Genomic DNA, 15,207 nt, shown 5'->3' on the forward strand with positions numbered 1-15,207 from the left:
GTTTCGATTAAGACAAAGCAACCAAAATTATCAGGGTTTACATTTGGGTATTTCATTTACTCTATAAATCACATTCAGTTGAAAATATTTTACAAAGATTTCTCATATCTTAGATGGAATTTGAAAAAACCTGATTTTTTTTTTTACAATCAACAACCATTATCATAACTCTAGCCTATGAAAGTTTTTGTTTTTCTGAGCACAGTAGTCCACATACCTCCTTATCCCTACACAGGAGTATACTTCTTATCATAGCGACACTACGATGTGCAGTCTTTGCAACACTTACAATATACCCCATAAACGGTAGTTTATTGTCATCCATCACTCTCAACTCTCTAATCTCATCTACTTCTTGCAGTACAGTACTATAAACCTTGCACTTATTTTATGTTGAAACTAAAACCACCACTGCTTTTTCCAAGCCAAAAGTCTATTGAAATCTTTCTGAAGAGAATTAACATTTGTAATTTCTTAGAATGACAATTCTGAAGTTCCTCAGTCAGTCCACATGATACACTTACATGATACATCATCACATGATACACTTACATGATACATCATCACATGATACATTTACAAAGAAGTTAAACAGCATGGGACAAGAATAAAACCTTGGGTAACAACATTGGTAAGTTCCTTTTTTGAGATACTGCTCTATCATACACAACTGGCTGGTATCATCAGAGAGTCAATCTCCAATCCACCTAACCAATACTATCTATTCCAATCCTCTGCAGCTTGCACACCAACTTATCATGTGGTAATCTATTGAACACTTTTTCAAGGTCCAAGAATATCATATGTGATTCTGCCTTATGCAAATAAATTGCAAAAACAAGAACTACCATTTACAAATCCATGCTGACCATCATAAATGTCTATTAACTATGTCTATGTCTATTAATGCAATCTTGTATTCTATTTCTAACCAATCTCTCCAACACCTTGACTCCAACTGTCGTTATACATACCTGTTTATACCTGGAAATTTCTGTCCTAGAACTATGCTTGTAGAGTATTACTATTTTGCCTTCTTTCCACTCCTTAGGAACTTTACCCACTGCAAAACCTTCATGACATCCATTCCTTGAGCCTTATCTAACCCAATCAACACCTGACACACCTCTCATTTTTTCACTTTCAATCCTCCTGATACTCAATTCTCCCAATTTGGATTGAAAATACTGAATTTAGTTAAATCTGAAAATTGAAACTTTTCAAGGTTTTACTGTTTCATTAGATGTTAATTTAGTTCTGGAAAAGGCATACGACAAGATGCCCAGAGAAAAGCTTTTCAAAACAGTACAATTATATGGGTGAATGGAAGACCAAAACTATGAAATAGGCAGAGACCTATTTCATAGTTTTGGTCTTCCAAATAGAACATAGAAAATTTCAGCTGTATTCTGAATGAAGATCCTATAGAACCAGTATAATATTTCAGCTATTTAGGCACAATTTACAGTGAAAATGGCAGGTTAAATCTGGAAATGGACAACAGAATAAGCAAAGCTAGTATGGTGGATAGTCAGTTGAATAAATTTATATGGAATAAGAGAAATTAGCCAAAACACCAAACTAGCAGTATACAAGACAGTGTTCAAACCAGTTTTAAGTTATGGATCTGAGAGTTAGGTTAGAAATAGAGCACTTGATCAAAGACTAGAGACCACAGCATGAGGGGTCTGAGAAAAATTAGGGGAGTGAACTGATGGTATCAATGACAGAATCATATTAAAAATGAAGACTTTAGAAAGGAACTTAATATTATTAGCATTCAAGAATGTGTCAGCAGAGCTAACTGAAGGTGGTATGGCCACTTAATAAAATGGGTGAAGAAAGGTTAGCAAAACAAGTGTGTGATGCCAAAGTGGCAGGAAAGAGACCAAGAGTAAGACCAAGGCCTAGGTGGACTGATTTGGTCAGAAGTGCCTTAGAAGCACGAAATGTTAGATACTCCAATATTGTCGTATCTAACATTTCGTGCTTCTAAGGCACTTCTGACCAAATCAGTCCACCTAGGCCTTGGTCTTCCTCTTGTTCACAAGTAATAGATTGATTTGGAGAAAAATTGTTGATAGCAGATTAATAATAATGTAAACTTGTAGTGCTGTCATGGTAACCTAAACACTTCGGATTACATATCAAGAAATTGATGATGATGATTAATTTAGTTCACTTAGTGTTGTGTTTTGCTAAGAACCCATTACATCATTTGAAAATATGGATTAAAATTAAATGCATTGCTCACAACTACTTAATCAAATTATAAAATCACTATAATTAAGAAACCATAAAAAAGGGGATTTCAGAACTGCAGACACTGACTACATGTGCAGTTTTTTTTCATTTATATCCTCTGGTATTCATTTGCACTTGCTAAGATCACTTTCATTAATTTTGTTATGCATCATCTTCTGGTGTATACTCTCAAGAATGTACCAGATATTATGGCAGCCTAATACACAATTATAAATGCACAACTAATTTCTAACTTTCTTCCAAAAGTCTAAAATGCAGAAGGGGCAGGTGGAACCTACTTATGTTTTTCTTTTTACTATTTGAAAAACAGATATTATTTAAAGTTCTTGCAATCAGGTTGTAATCAACAAGATCCTTAACTACAAAGAAATAATTTTATATTCATCGTTTAATTATTCTTATTTAACAAAAAAACTGAGTCTTCAAGTATTGTCATCTCAATATCAGTCATGTGATGGAAAATCTGTAATTCAAATATAGATGTTATACTGCATGACATTACAAAAATCTAATACCAACTTGGTTCTGCATAACAATACAGAAAAAACTAGGCATCGCTGATCCCTAATTCAGAAGGCAAGAATATAGTTGTCAACTTGACAAATCACAATGAAAATAGTTTCAAATTTTCGACTTGTATAAGATTCTTTACATCTCCGATATTATACTTTATGAATACTTTCTGTATTGAAATAACAAGTGAAAAGATTCTGAATCTATATATTCGGTCTTTCATGTCTCTGAAAGTGAATTTCCTTAATTTATAGCTATATATAACTAATCTTTCAGATTTTGTCATTGTTAAAATAAAACAACAGTCTTGTATCATGAACAGCCCATTTTAATGGCATGCTCACCCAAAACCACAAGAACATTCTCCATGACCGCTTAAACAATAAGAAAATTTCTATTATCAACCTACATGTATCAAATATTTTTCTTGCTGGTCCATGTATTTGTTAGGAAGAAAGCAAGAATATATACATTTTTTTTGAATAACTCTTGGTTATAATCCTTACAATAAGCTTTTTTTTTTTTTCTTTTAAAGATGAATCTTATCCATACTACATTATTATTATTATTATTATTATACAGGTAGCTCCATGGGGTCTGAAGACTCATTGCGGGATACCGAATCTATCCACAGAATCTATCATACCTCTTCTTAAACCCATTAACAAAGCACTCGCGACTGATTCTAGCAACCCATTCCACTCATTCACAACTCTCCAGGCAAAATATCTAGTCCTCACACCCCCTACTAACCACACCTTTATTCAACTTCCATGCTATTAGTAGGATAGGTTGCTCTGTAGAGCAAGCATGGTACTTTTTTCAAGCCATTTCAGACCTCACCTCCAATAAATCCATTATGATGATCTAGCAATGGGTAATGAAGTACATTTATCATCTAGTGTATGAAGGTAAGACTATGCATGGACACTGTTTTCATATTTCTATAAGTTTGGAGCAAAGCAGAAGGATTACTGATACCAATTCAGTTGAACATCCTGATTTCTGGTTGTTTCAAAAGATGCCATAATTAAAGCTATGGTGCAAGTATATCCTATATGATAACTGTTCTCCAGTCAGTTTGTTTTTTCAGAACGAAAAACTTCTACTTCCAGATGAGATTGGCTAACTCATCTTCAGCTAAAAAAAATCTATTAAACATGTTTTTGACATCATAGTTTTTTTTTTTTTTTAATGTTGTTCCCATCCATGAAAGGTTGTAAACCTGTAGTACTAATGTACTATAGATTTATGACCTGAAGAAGCAAAGGATTTTTTCCTCTTACTTTTAATTTCTTTTAATATTTTTTATTTATTTTAAAGTCCAGAAATCTCATTCTAGTGACTAAATATAGAAATTTTAAAAGCCGCTTCAGGTCTAAATTAATGAGGTCCTTTCAACACTAGGTGATAAAATTCTCTTCTGGCATCATCGTTCTCGCTGTGTCTGAGAATGATGATGTACTCACTGTGTATAATACTTAGTGGATTAAGTCAATACAGGAAGGAGGCAATGAAATAATACTCTTCTGAACAGAGAGAGTTTTAGTAATCATATGCCAGGAGTGACCCAGTAACAGTTCTTCAGTGAAGGGCAGATTTGGGATTTATATAAAATGAACCAAAAAAATGGCAGAAGAAACTACATATGTGATATGTTTGAGCCAAGAAAAGCTGAAAGTAAAAGTGAGGATTTAGGTATTATCAAAAATAATGTAACCATAAATAAAAAAAAAGTACTTGTTTGAAGTGTTTCCCAACCAGCTTTGGCAAATATGTTGAATCTGGGATTTCAAAGAAGAAATGATATCCTGCACAAGAATTCTACCTAATTTATGTGCCTAAACATGTATTCTGTTTGAGATCTCTCTCTCTCTCACAAACCCATACCTTATTTAAAATCTTGAAGTAGTACAAATTATTTGCCAAATATCTATCATATTCATGTTGCATGAATATTGACAGGTACTCCAAAAGATACTATTCATGAAACTATTTTGTCACAAGTTTATCTCAAATAGAATTTGCTTTTAAATAAAGCACTGACAGTATCCTAAATCGATGTTTTTCTGACAAACATATAAATTGCTTCCTGACTAAAGAGAATAATAAATGAAATGAACTGTGTCTTTGTGATAATGAAAATTATTATACAATCTAATAGTATAGCTAGTATATAGTTTTATTTTCTTTGTTGAAAAACTGTTTCTACAGATACAGAGAAAGAGTTTTTCATTAGTTATGGACTATCTTATGTTCTTCAAGACTTCCAACTTGAGAAAATGACTTGTAACAAAATTCACATTTAAAAGGTTTTACATTACTGTGAATTCTCTTGTGAGTTTTAAGGTATCCTGGATGCGAAAATGACTTTCCATAAGTTTCACATGTGATCGATTTTTTCTTTGGAATGTATCTTCTTATGTTCTTTAAGATGGTCTGACCTCAAAAATAATTTGCCACAAATATCACATGTAAAAGGTTTCTTATTGGTGTGGACTCGCATGTGCTCTTTAAGATGTCCTGCACGCAGAAATGCCCTTCCACAAGTTTCACACGTAAAAGGTTTTTCATTAGTATGGATCCTTATGTGTTGTTTAAGATATACTGCCAGTAAAAAGGATTTGCCACAAATTTCACATCTAAATGGTTTTTTGTTACTATGAATTCTTCTGTGTTTTATAAGATTTCCTGGCTGTAAAAATGACTTGCCACAAATTTCACAAGTAAAAGGTTTTTCATTACTATGGATCCTTATGTGTTGTTTAAGATATCCTGCAAGTAAAAATGATTTGCCACAAATTTCACATCTAAATGGTTTTTCATTACTATGAGTTCTCCTGTGGATTTTAATATATCTTGCATGAGGAAATGATTTACCACATATTTCACATGTAGAGGATTTTTCTTTGGTATGTATCCTTATATGTTCTTTAAGAATGCCTGACCTCAAAAATGATTTGCCACAAGTATCACATGCAAAAGGTTTCTTATTGGTGTGGATTTGCATGTGCTCTTTAAGATGTCCTGCACGCAGAAATGCCCTTCCACAAGTTTCACATGTAAAAGGTTTTTCATTACTATGGATCCTTATGTGTTTTTTAAGATGTCCTGCCAGTAAAAATGATCTGTCACAAATTTCACATCTAAAAGAGTTCACACTAATGTGAATTCTTTTGTGTCTTGTCAGACTTCCAGCCTGTAAAAATGCCTTACCACAAGTGTCACACAAAAAGGATTTCTCATTAGTATGAATCTTTTTATGTCTTAAAAGATCTCCTGCTTGTAAAAATGATTTACCACAAGTTTCACACAGAAAGGATTTCTCATTAGTGTGAAACTTTTTGTGAATTTTAAGACTTCCAGCCTCTAAAAATGATTTACTGCATATTTCACATGTAAAGGATTTCTCTGCAATACTATGAATTGCTGCTTGTTTATTAAGTTTTGATTTTATAGAAATTTCACACCATATTTTAGAAGCAATAGAAGCTTTGCTAGAAAAACTCATAATGAAATTTGTGCATTTATTTTTGTGGTTTACTTTTCCTAAACTGCAAGAGATCTCTTTTCTGTATTACTGTGATATGTATAACACATTTTGAAAAATGTAAGTAACATTTCAGATCATTTCTTTTTTTTTCTTTTGCCTGATTTTAAGCTTCATTCCTTTCTTCATTCTGCAAAGAGAACCAAATAAGTAATAAAAAAAGAAATGCATGTATTGAAATTATTAAAGGAGTAATAAATTCAGAAAATTTCTTGAATATAGCACAACTCAATTAAATCTTATGTTAAAAATCATCTTAAAAGGTAATATCTTAATTATATCATTGTAATTAAGAATTATATAATGACAGTGATATAATTATTTATCTGTATATATAATTATATCTCTAATTGCATAATTATTAATAATAACTGCAATTAAGTGTAAGTACTGCTGAAGCATACATAATAGAAAATATTTATTTCTAAGGAATATCAAGAGCACTAAATATGGATAGGTGTGGATAAGATATATAGATGATTATGGAGGCTAGGGATTTGGCAGTGCTAATGGCCTCTGGCTTAAAGTTCAGATGACATATTGCAAAAGTCATTAAAATAACTCATTGAATTACCTGGTTGTTGAAGAGCATGCTAACAAGCAGAGATTGGAAGACATCGTATATCCCTTTAATTGAGGATAGATTGAAGATTTGTGGGTTACAGAAATTGGCAGATAGGATAGAAAAAAGGGGAGAGGAGGTTTGATCGAGACATATAAGTTATTTAAACGTTCTACAGTATTGACACAAACGAAAATTTTCAGTACATGACTAGCATGTGGAGAACTGGAGGTCATCCCTAGAAACTGAGAAAGGATTTAGTTAGCAGTGGAATGAGAGCTAGATTTTTCACTTCAAGAGTGGTGAATGAGTAGAACAGGTTGCCAGAGTCAGTTGTGAGTACTGTGATGGTCAAATGAGTTCAAAGTATTGTACAAATGAAGGTTAGTATTTGGTTTCTGGAATGTTAGTAGACCTCCCATGATGAGTCTATACATCCCATGGAGATGTCCATAATAATAATTGTGATAAGAGGAATATATTTTTTATAGGGTAATATTTTTAACATAAATAAAAATGTCATTTTATCATGTTTTACTGATACAAAAACAATTGAAAAAAATATTAAAGATGTCAATACGGTTAATCATGTGAAACCATTTAGCATACTTCTGTTTGCAGTCTATTGTTAGGCAGAGGTTTTTAAGTGATTGCTGAAGAGGACTGATATAAAAGAATGGATAAGACTTCCAAATATTAAGATAAGGTTATAGTTTTGTTTAGATGAAAGTATGTGATTGCATATAAGAAATTGCATATAATCACTTAAAGTGTATAACATCACAACATTCAGTGAAAAGTCATGATAGGAAGTTTTGAATTTAAAACCAGTAACATGTGCATTCATAGGTTTGTATGACAGCTGTAGTCAGGCAAAGATGGTGCAGCCTTGTAACTGTAGCCTCGAATTCTGTACCATCACAAAAACTGTCATACAAATCTATGAATAAAATCCTTTCACAGAGGAAACATTCAGTAGAATAAACATTTGACTGGCTTTTTAAATTCAAATGTGAAGTGAAGGCTAATTTTCTGCTATCTTCTTAGATGATATAGGAAGATATAAAACCAAAATTACCTTAGAAGTGGCAGACCACAATTGTTTTCTCTATAATAATGCTCCAACTTTACTCAGATCTGAGTAGGAATTTATGACTTTAAAAAAAAAAAAAAAAAGACTTGTTTAGTATCCTACTTCTTACTTAACAGATCTGTTGTTAATAGGCAATCCATTATTATTATCATCCTAAGACCCCATGAAGTCAAAGACTCGTCTAGGAGGTCTTTTTATCACACACACAGCTCATCATACCTTGCCTTAAACACATTCACATTCTCTGCAGACACCACACTCTCAGGCAAGGCATTCCAATCGACAACTTTCCATGGAAAAAATCTGCTTGTCACTCCTTTACATCCTTCAGGGATGACCTCTTGTTCTCCCCTGGGAGATCAGGGGATTATTAATTATTCATGTACAGCATCTCTATATTTCCTACTTATATATCAGTTTCACAAATGAGCCTACAGCATATTACAGCTGTAGTCAGGCAAAGTTAAGAGAGAAAGAATCTATTAATGTTCTCTCTGAAAAGCTTGAGACTATAATTCTTGGAGATCACCAGGAAGTAAGGTGAGGAAGACTGTTCAATGAATAAAGGAAGATGGAAATAAAAGAGGGGAAGAATCTGTTTTGTGAGCTTGCAATTGAATTGTGAACTAATACTGAGCAGCTGCTCAGTATTAGTTCACAAAAAGCTGTGCATAGAGAAGTTGTATCATTGAGGGAAGTTACCAGTGTAGTCACACAGGGTTCTGTCCTGGGAACATTTATACTGCTGTTTAATGAAATGTAATAATGTTTTGAGATTTGTAAGAGGATATTCAGTTTTTTTTTTTTTAATGTGTTTTTCACCCATAGTTAGTAATGATGTAATTTTTTTCATGTAGTAGTATCAATTCCTGTAAACCCCTTGAGCGTACATGGCAGGAATTTGATGATGATGATGGAAGTGATTGTTAGACATACAAAAATATTTTGGGAAAATTTGGAGAAAAGAGCAAAGCTAATAATAATGGCAAATACCTGTTAGATTTCTGCTCAGGACATGGACTTATTATTACTAGCACCATGTTCCAACATAAAAATGTGCACAAATTCACATGGAGAGAAGAGGCAAGGAATAAGAAAAGTCTCGCTGACTATGTTATTGCTGATAGTGATGTTTTCTCCCTGGTGCAGGACACCAGAGTGTACAGAAGATTTGAAATTGGAAGTGATCACTATTTAGTCTTGAGCAGGATAAAATTGAATTTCATATTGAAAAGAATAACATGTAAGAAAGTTTTAAAGCAAATAAAAGTTGAGCAGCTCTCAGATGTGAACTGTAGACTAAAATACACAAAGATTATTGAAGAAAAAATGAAAGAGTTTGAGAACAGGAACCAAACCTTGGAGATTCAGTGGCAAACCCTGATTAATTCAGCTAGAGAGGCATGTGGTGAGGCAAGGATAGAAAAATCAGAACTCCATGGTGGACACAGAAAGTAAAAGAGGCAGTGAAGGAAAAGAAGAAAGCATATCAAAAATTCCTGACAAATAAGTCAGTTTATGCTCTTAGAGAATACAGAGACAAATGTAAGAAAGCTACACAAGTCATGGGAGGACTTTGGCAAGAACATAGAAAATAAATATCATGAAGGTGACAAAATATTTTGGAGGTTGTCGAAGAAGATCAGAAATGGAGGAAAGAGTACTGTAAAAGGAATTAGAGATGATAAAGGTGACATGAAAACAGGAGAAAAAGATATCCTTGAAGTATGGAGTAATTACTTCGAAGAATTGCTAAATAAAACAATTAGTGATAGGACAGTGGTAAAAAACACTCGACAGGCATACAGTCAGGAATTCATATCCATACTTGAAGTAGAAAAGGCCAAAGGCTTGAAATGTGGAAAGGCAGCAGGAGTAGATGATATTCGACCAGAAATGCTTAAGTATGGTGGTATAAAAGTCTTATAGTGGCTGCACTGCATAGTTCAGAAGGCGTGGACAGAGGAGCGAATTCCCGATGATTGGAGTAGAGCTCTCATAGTACCCATATATAAAAAGGGAAATAAAACTGAATGTGAGAATTACAGAGGTATTTCCCTACTGAGTGTTCCTGGTAAGATTTATGCTAGTATACTTGAGAAACGGTTGAGAAGAATTGTGGAAGAAAAGCTTGGTGAAGAACAAGCTGGATTCAGGCCAAATAGAGGCTGTCAGGATCAGATCTTCACTTTACGACAAATAGTAGAGAAATCATGGGAATATAACAAAAATCTGTATTTAAGTTTTGTAGATCTGGAAAAGGCATATGAAAAGGTGCCAAGAGAGAAGCTATTCGAAATGCTACAGTTATATGGTGTCAATGGGGCATTATATCAAGAAATACTTAGTCTTTATTTGCGTTGTAAATCAGCAGTTAGGATTGAAGGAAGTACAGAAAGGTTTAATGTTAAATCTGGTGTGAGACAAGGATATACATTATCCACTCTGTTATTCATTATCTATATCTATATTTATCATATTATGAAGGAAAGTGATATTAAACCCGATATCAAAATTGGAGATGTTAATGTCAGCTCTTTGCTTTATGGAGACGATGTTATACTTCTAAATAAATCTGCTACAAGTCTGCAAGGTTCCCTGACTAGATTGAATAACTGCTGTAATAGATATGGTATCAAGGTCAGCATTAAAAAGACAAAGACAATGAAAATAGGCAGAATCGTTGAAAATGTCAACTGTGTTGTGAAAGGAGAACCTGTGGAACAAGTAAAACATTTCAGCTACTTAGGCATGAGTTTTAGTCAAGATGGTAAATTAAATATGGAAATAGACAACAGAATCAACAAAGCTGGTATGGTAGGAAGTCAATTGAATAAATTCATATGAAATAAGAGAGAAACCAGTTCAGAAAACTAAATTAGCTGTATACAAAACAGTGTTCAAACCAGCTTTTAACTTATGGATCTGAGAGCTGGGTCAGAAGTAACACACCTGACCAAAGACTAGAGACTGCAAATATGAGAGTCCTTAGAAAGATTAGAGACATGAACAGATGGCATCAATAGCAATATCATATTAAAAACGAGGATATTAAGAAAGAACTTGACATTGTCAGCATCCAGGAATGCATTAGTAGAGCTAATCTCAGGTGGTATTGTCACTTAAACAGAATGGGCAAGGAAAGAGTAGCAAAACAAGTGTTCGCTGCCAGGTTGGCAGGAAAACGACCTAGAGGAAGACCAAATAGTCGAGATGTTATATGAAAAGATATTTTCATACAACATCTGATGCAGCTGCAATAGATTTATTTGAAGAATTAAAAATTCTCTCTAAAATAATACAAGAGAAAAGTGGTTCTCACCAAATTTTATCTCACACACACACACACACACACACACACACACACACACACACACACACACATATATATATATATATGTCTGCCCGGTTAGCCTAGTGGCTATGTGCTTCGGAACCATATGCCTGGGGAAGGAGTGTCCTAGGTTCAATTCCCATCGATGACGTGAGGAGCTTAAGGATCTTCCTCAGCCATAACCAAGTTAGCTGGTCTTAGGCATGATGAGCAGTGTCCCCCCACCCAGTTTATCTGGGGTTTTTCATCCCACAAGCAGGTAAACCGACCCCGTGAACACATACTGATACAATCATGAATATCGCCCTTAGGGGATGCAGCAGAGGAGTGCTGAACCAGCTGCATTAATACACTTGTAACCCCTCATTAGAAGGGGACTCAACCCATCCTGGATAGAGGAGAAGGATAGGATGAAGATATATATATATATATATATATAACCAAAATCTTGTAGAAATTTATCCCAATACGATCACCACCCTAAGGATATTGTTAACAATTGCTGTTAGTGTAGCAGGTTCAGAAAGAAGTTTTTCCAAGCTGAACTGATTAAAAATGATTTGTAAACAGTAATGACCCAAAAAAGATTGGTTGGTCTAGCAACTATATCGATAAAGGAGGACATAGCTTATAAATTAAATTTAGAAGAGCTTAAAAACAGTTTTGTGTGATATCCCCCATAGAGCAAACATTTAATTAATATCATTATGTAATTGTTTTGCATTAATGTTTCTCTTGCAATAAAAACAAAATAGCAATTGGAGATTTATATTTTTGTCTTATAATCCATCAGGGGAATATTTATTTGTTTGCCTGAGGGCACAATCTAATCTGTGCCCTCAGGCTGTATATTGTTAGCAGGAGTTTACCAAATAGAAATCCACGATATTTTTCAAAGGGCTGAGGGAAAGAAACAAATAGTTCATTCCTGGAAAATACATAAAGGTGCTGGTGTATAAGAGAGCAAAACATAAATTTTTTGCATGAAGAGTGGTTGGTAAGTGGAATGTGCTACTGATGATAGTAAGTGCACAGATATTGAATCAATTTAAGGCATGGTAGGACAGATTTTATCACTAACAGAATGCTTCTTACTCTTATCTCCTGCAGTAAGTCTTGACTTCAGGAGGTGTATGTAAATAATATTTATGAATTTATTTGCCACATTCATATACTGTGTTGTTCAAAAATTAGCATCACACAAAAATAGTTTTGTTTATCACTTTAGTGATCTATGGTAAAACTGACATATGATTTGTGCATTCAAAACATTATTGCTGAAGAAAACCTACCTCATTACACACACACACACACACACACACACATATATATATATATATATATATATATATTTTTTTTTTTTTTTTTTGGGACCATATACCATATAGTAGGACCATATACCTACCGATTCGTTAGTGATCGATTAGTAGCGCATAAATGATGTGAGAAACACTCTTCAGAAACAGTCATGGTTGCTTGGAAGTAAGGCTGAAGCGACTAAGGCTGTGAGGCTACTGTATATTTAGAAACTACATGTACCATGCCAGCTTGCCTGTTCGGCGGATGAAACCTTCAAGGATCCTTCAAGATATATAAATCATATCTTGCTTCCAGAAGCAAGGTATGATTTATATAAAACCATTAATCGTAAATTCGCGTGGATTTGTTATATATTTGTGAAAATACGTAGTCACCCTTCTCAAGCATTTGCCCAAACGGAAAAATCAATTACTTGTATTCCATGCTGAAAATTAAATGAAAAATCGTTACTTGAGTTGTGTAGCAACATTTCAGCTAGTACTAGTTTATAAAAATTAAATATTCTTACCAATAAACACATACAAAATTTAAATCAACAACTTCCTAGAAAAGTTAGGGCTAAACGGCCTCGCTTACTCACTATACGGGAATAAACAGGCGTTAGCTGATTTTTTTGATTTTGAGAACTTCCTAGAAATAAACACACATCTTCGCTATACTAAACAATAACAACACACCACAGGCGTGCGAGTATGTTTTTACACGAGCGCCATCTTAATTCTAAATATTGTTAATACACAGTTTTATTTCAAATAGAAATCCAATAAGAAGTCGTAACAAGCAAAAACAAGCTAACAGCACCACTAGTTTTATTTAAAAAAAATAAAAATCAGCTAATGCCTTTTTGTTCCCGTATATAGGGAGTAGGCGAGGCCGTTTTTAAGCCCTAATAATAAATACAAATCACTGACAACCTTTCAATTCCCAGGACAATTGTGAAATACTGAAAACGTTTTTTTAGATATTTATTTCCTAAATAAAATTTTTTTCCCTTTCAAATAAATTCACTACATAAACTTCCAAAAGCGCCAAAAATTCAAAAAAAAAATTGCTTTGTTGATTTATGTTAAGAAAAAAATTTTAGAAAAGAAACACACAAAGAAAGAAAATTCACAAATTCTCTTTAAAAAATAATGTTAACTTTTTTCCCCGCGCCAACAAGTTTTATAATTAGACTGGTAGGCGAATTAAAATAAATAGTTGATATCCTTAGAATAGAGATTGCTACTTCCACTGAGCTACACAGGCCTTCATCATCAACAGACCTCCATGGAGTCAATAGAATCATCAACAACTTCGCTGGAGGTCCCACTGTTATACCTAGACTTAAATGCATTCACTGTCCATGCATTCACCACATTCTTCAGGCAATGCATTCCAATCACCCACCACTCTCCATACTAAAAATCTACTTATCACCTCCTTTGACATCCACCTTATACAGTTTCCAGGGATGCCCCCCTCATTCTTCCCATCTCTAGATATTGTATGAAAAATCTTATTCACGTCAATTTGTAGTAAGCTGACCTCACACCTTAAAGTTAGTGAAATCCAGATTATCTCTCATCTGAGAACAAAACATTCACTACAATACTTACATTATCCATGGGTAATCCAGTACTACTTGCATTACCCACGGAATTGATGTTAGAATGTAGAAATAGAAGGTGAAAGAATTGATTGCTTTGGCTGGAAATGACCTGAGAGGTGAGAAGTATTGTATGAGGGAATGTGTGAAAGAGTTATTGGAAGAAGCGAAAAAGAATAGCGAAAAGATAAAGTTAAGTCTGTTGCCATGCTGTGATATTTCAGTTCCTAATTGACTGCTATGAGGATATACTAATAAAAGTGTAGAAGCTACTATCATGTGGTTTGGAGTTTCATCATCAAGTGTGTTTCGAAACCTTGGTTTCTGTTCATACATTCAAAGGCTTTCCTACATGCGTCTATAAATACTAGTACTACATGGGATGGTTTATTGAATAGCTGGAGTAACCATGGCCTTTTGCCAGGATTCTTGTGTGGTTTTTCCCCCCATGCTATATAATATTCGGGAAATCTGTAAATCTTGATTTAAGAGTTTCATCAATATATTTGAAAAGTTCCATGTGAATACCATCTTCTTTGGGTCAATTTGTGCTTTTCAAGTTATTTAATAGGAGTATATCATTCAGTTCCTGAATAGAAGTGTGTTCTAGCAGGTTATTTTTGTATTGTAGTATTTATAATTCTTTCTTAGTATGTAATCATACATCCTGACATTAGTACAGCCATGTAGGTTTTATCAATCATATTGATTTTTATTTTCTCTAGTTTCTTTAATCATTTTATTTAAAATTTTACAAGTTACTGGACTGAATCTTGTTAAATCTTTCTTTCTCTTTTTCTCTAAATTAGATATGAAATTATTCCCAGATTTCGTTGTGTTCCCTTTCTCATATCTTTCTTAGTTATTTATTTTTTATTCTATATTCAATCTCATCTTCAAATGATCAATTTTTAAATTCTTTTTCAAAAGCATTTCTCTTACCTTCCATAATCCTACAAATATCCTCATCCTATTGTCTAAG

At 33.6% G+C, this 15,207-nt stretch overlaps 1 protein-coding gene across 3 annotated transcripts; it reads right to left on the minus strand.

Annotated features, from left to right (window-relative positions):
* Positions 1 to 4,939: 4,939 nt before the first annotated feature.
* LOC150098649 (uncharacterized) lies at positions 4,940 to 13,323 on the minus strand. Of its 3 annotated transcripts, none has more exons than XM_090405308.1 (2): positions 13,160 to 13,323; positions 4,940 to 6,458 (listed from the first exon to the last, which is right to left on the minus strand). In XM_090405308.1, exon 2 carries the CDS (start codon positions 6,287 to 6,289, stop codon positions 5,162 to 5,164), a length of 1,128 nt encoding a protein of 375 aa, XP_090261434.1. In that variant the 5' UTR covers positions 6,290 to 6,458; positions 13,160 to 13,323; the 3' UTR covers positions 4,940 to 5,161. The 3 variants fall into 3 exon arrangements, with proteins under 3 accessions (XP_090261434.1, XP_090261432.1, XP_090261433.1); XM_090405306.1 differs by having other exon boundaries at positions 13,146 to 13,323; XM_090405307.1 differs by lacking the exon at positions 13,160 to 13,323 and adding an exon at positions 12,723 to 13,091.
* Between the last annotated feature and the right edge of the window lie 1,884 nt (positions 13,324 to 15,207).

The sequence above is a fragment of the Typopeltis vanoorti genome, chromosome 15, assembly GCF_054136105.1.
Source record: "Typopeltis vanoorti isolate ZY-2024b chromosome 15, IOZ_Tvanoo_1.0, whole genome shotgun sequence".
In the NCBI taxonomy this organism is placed as follows: domain Eukaryota; kingdom Metazoa; phylum Arthropoda; class Arachnida; order Uropygi; family Thelyphonidae; genus Typopeltis; species Typopeltis vanoorti.

Excerpts from the sequence above, each read along its gene's own strand:
- LOC150098649 (XM_090405308.1), bottom strand. The coding sequence starts at position 6,289 with ATGAGTTTTTCTAGCAAAGCTTCTATTGCTTCTAAAATATGGTGTGAA.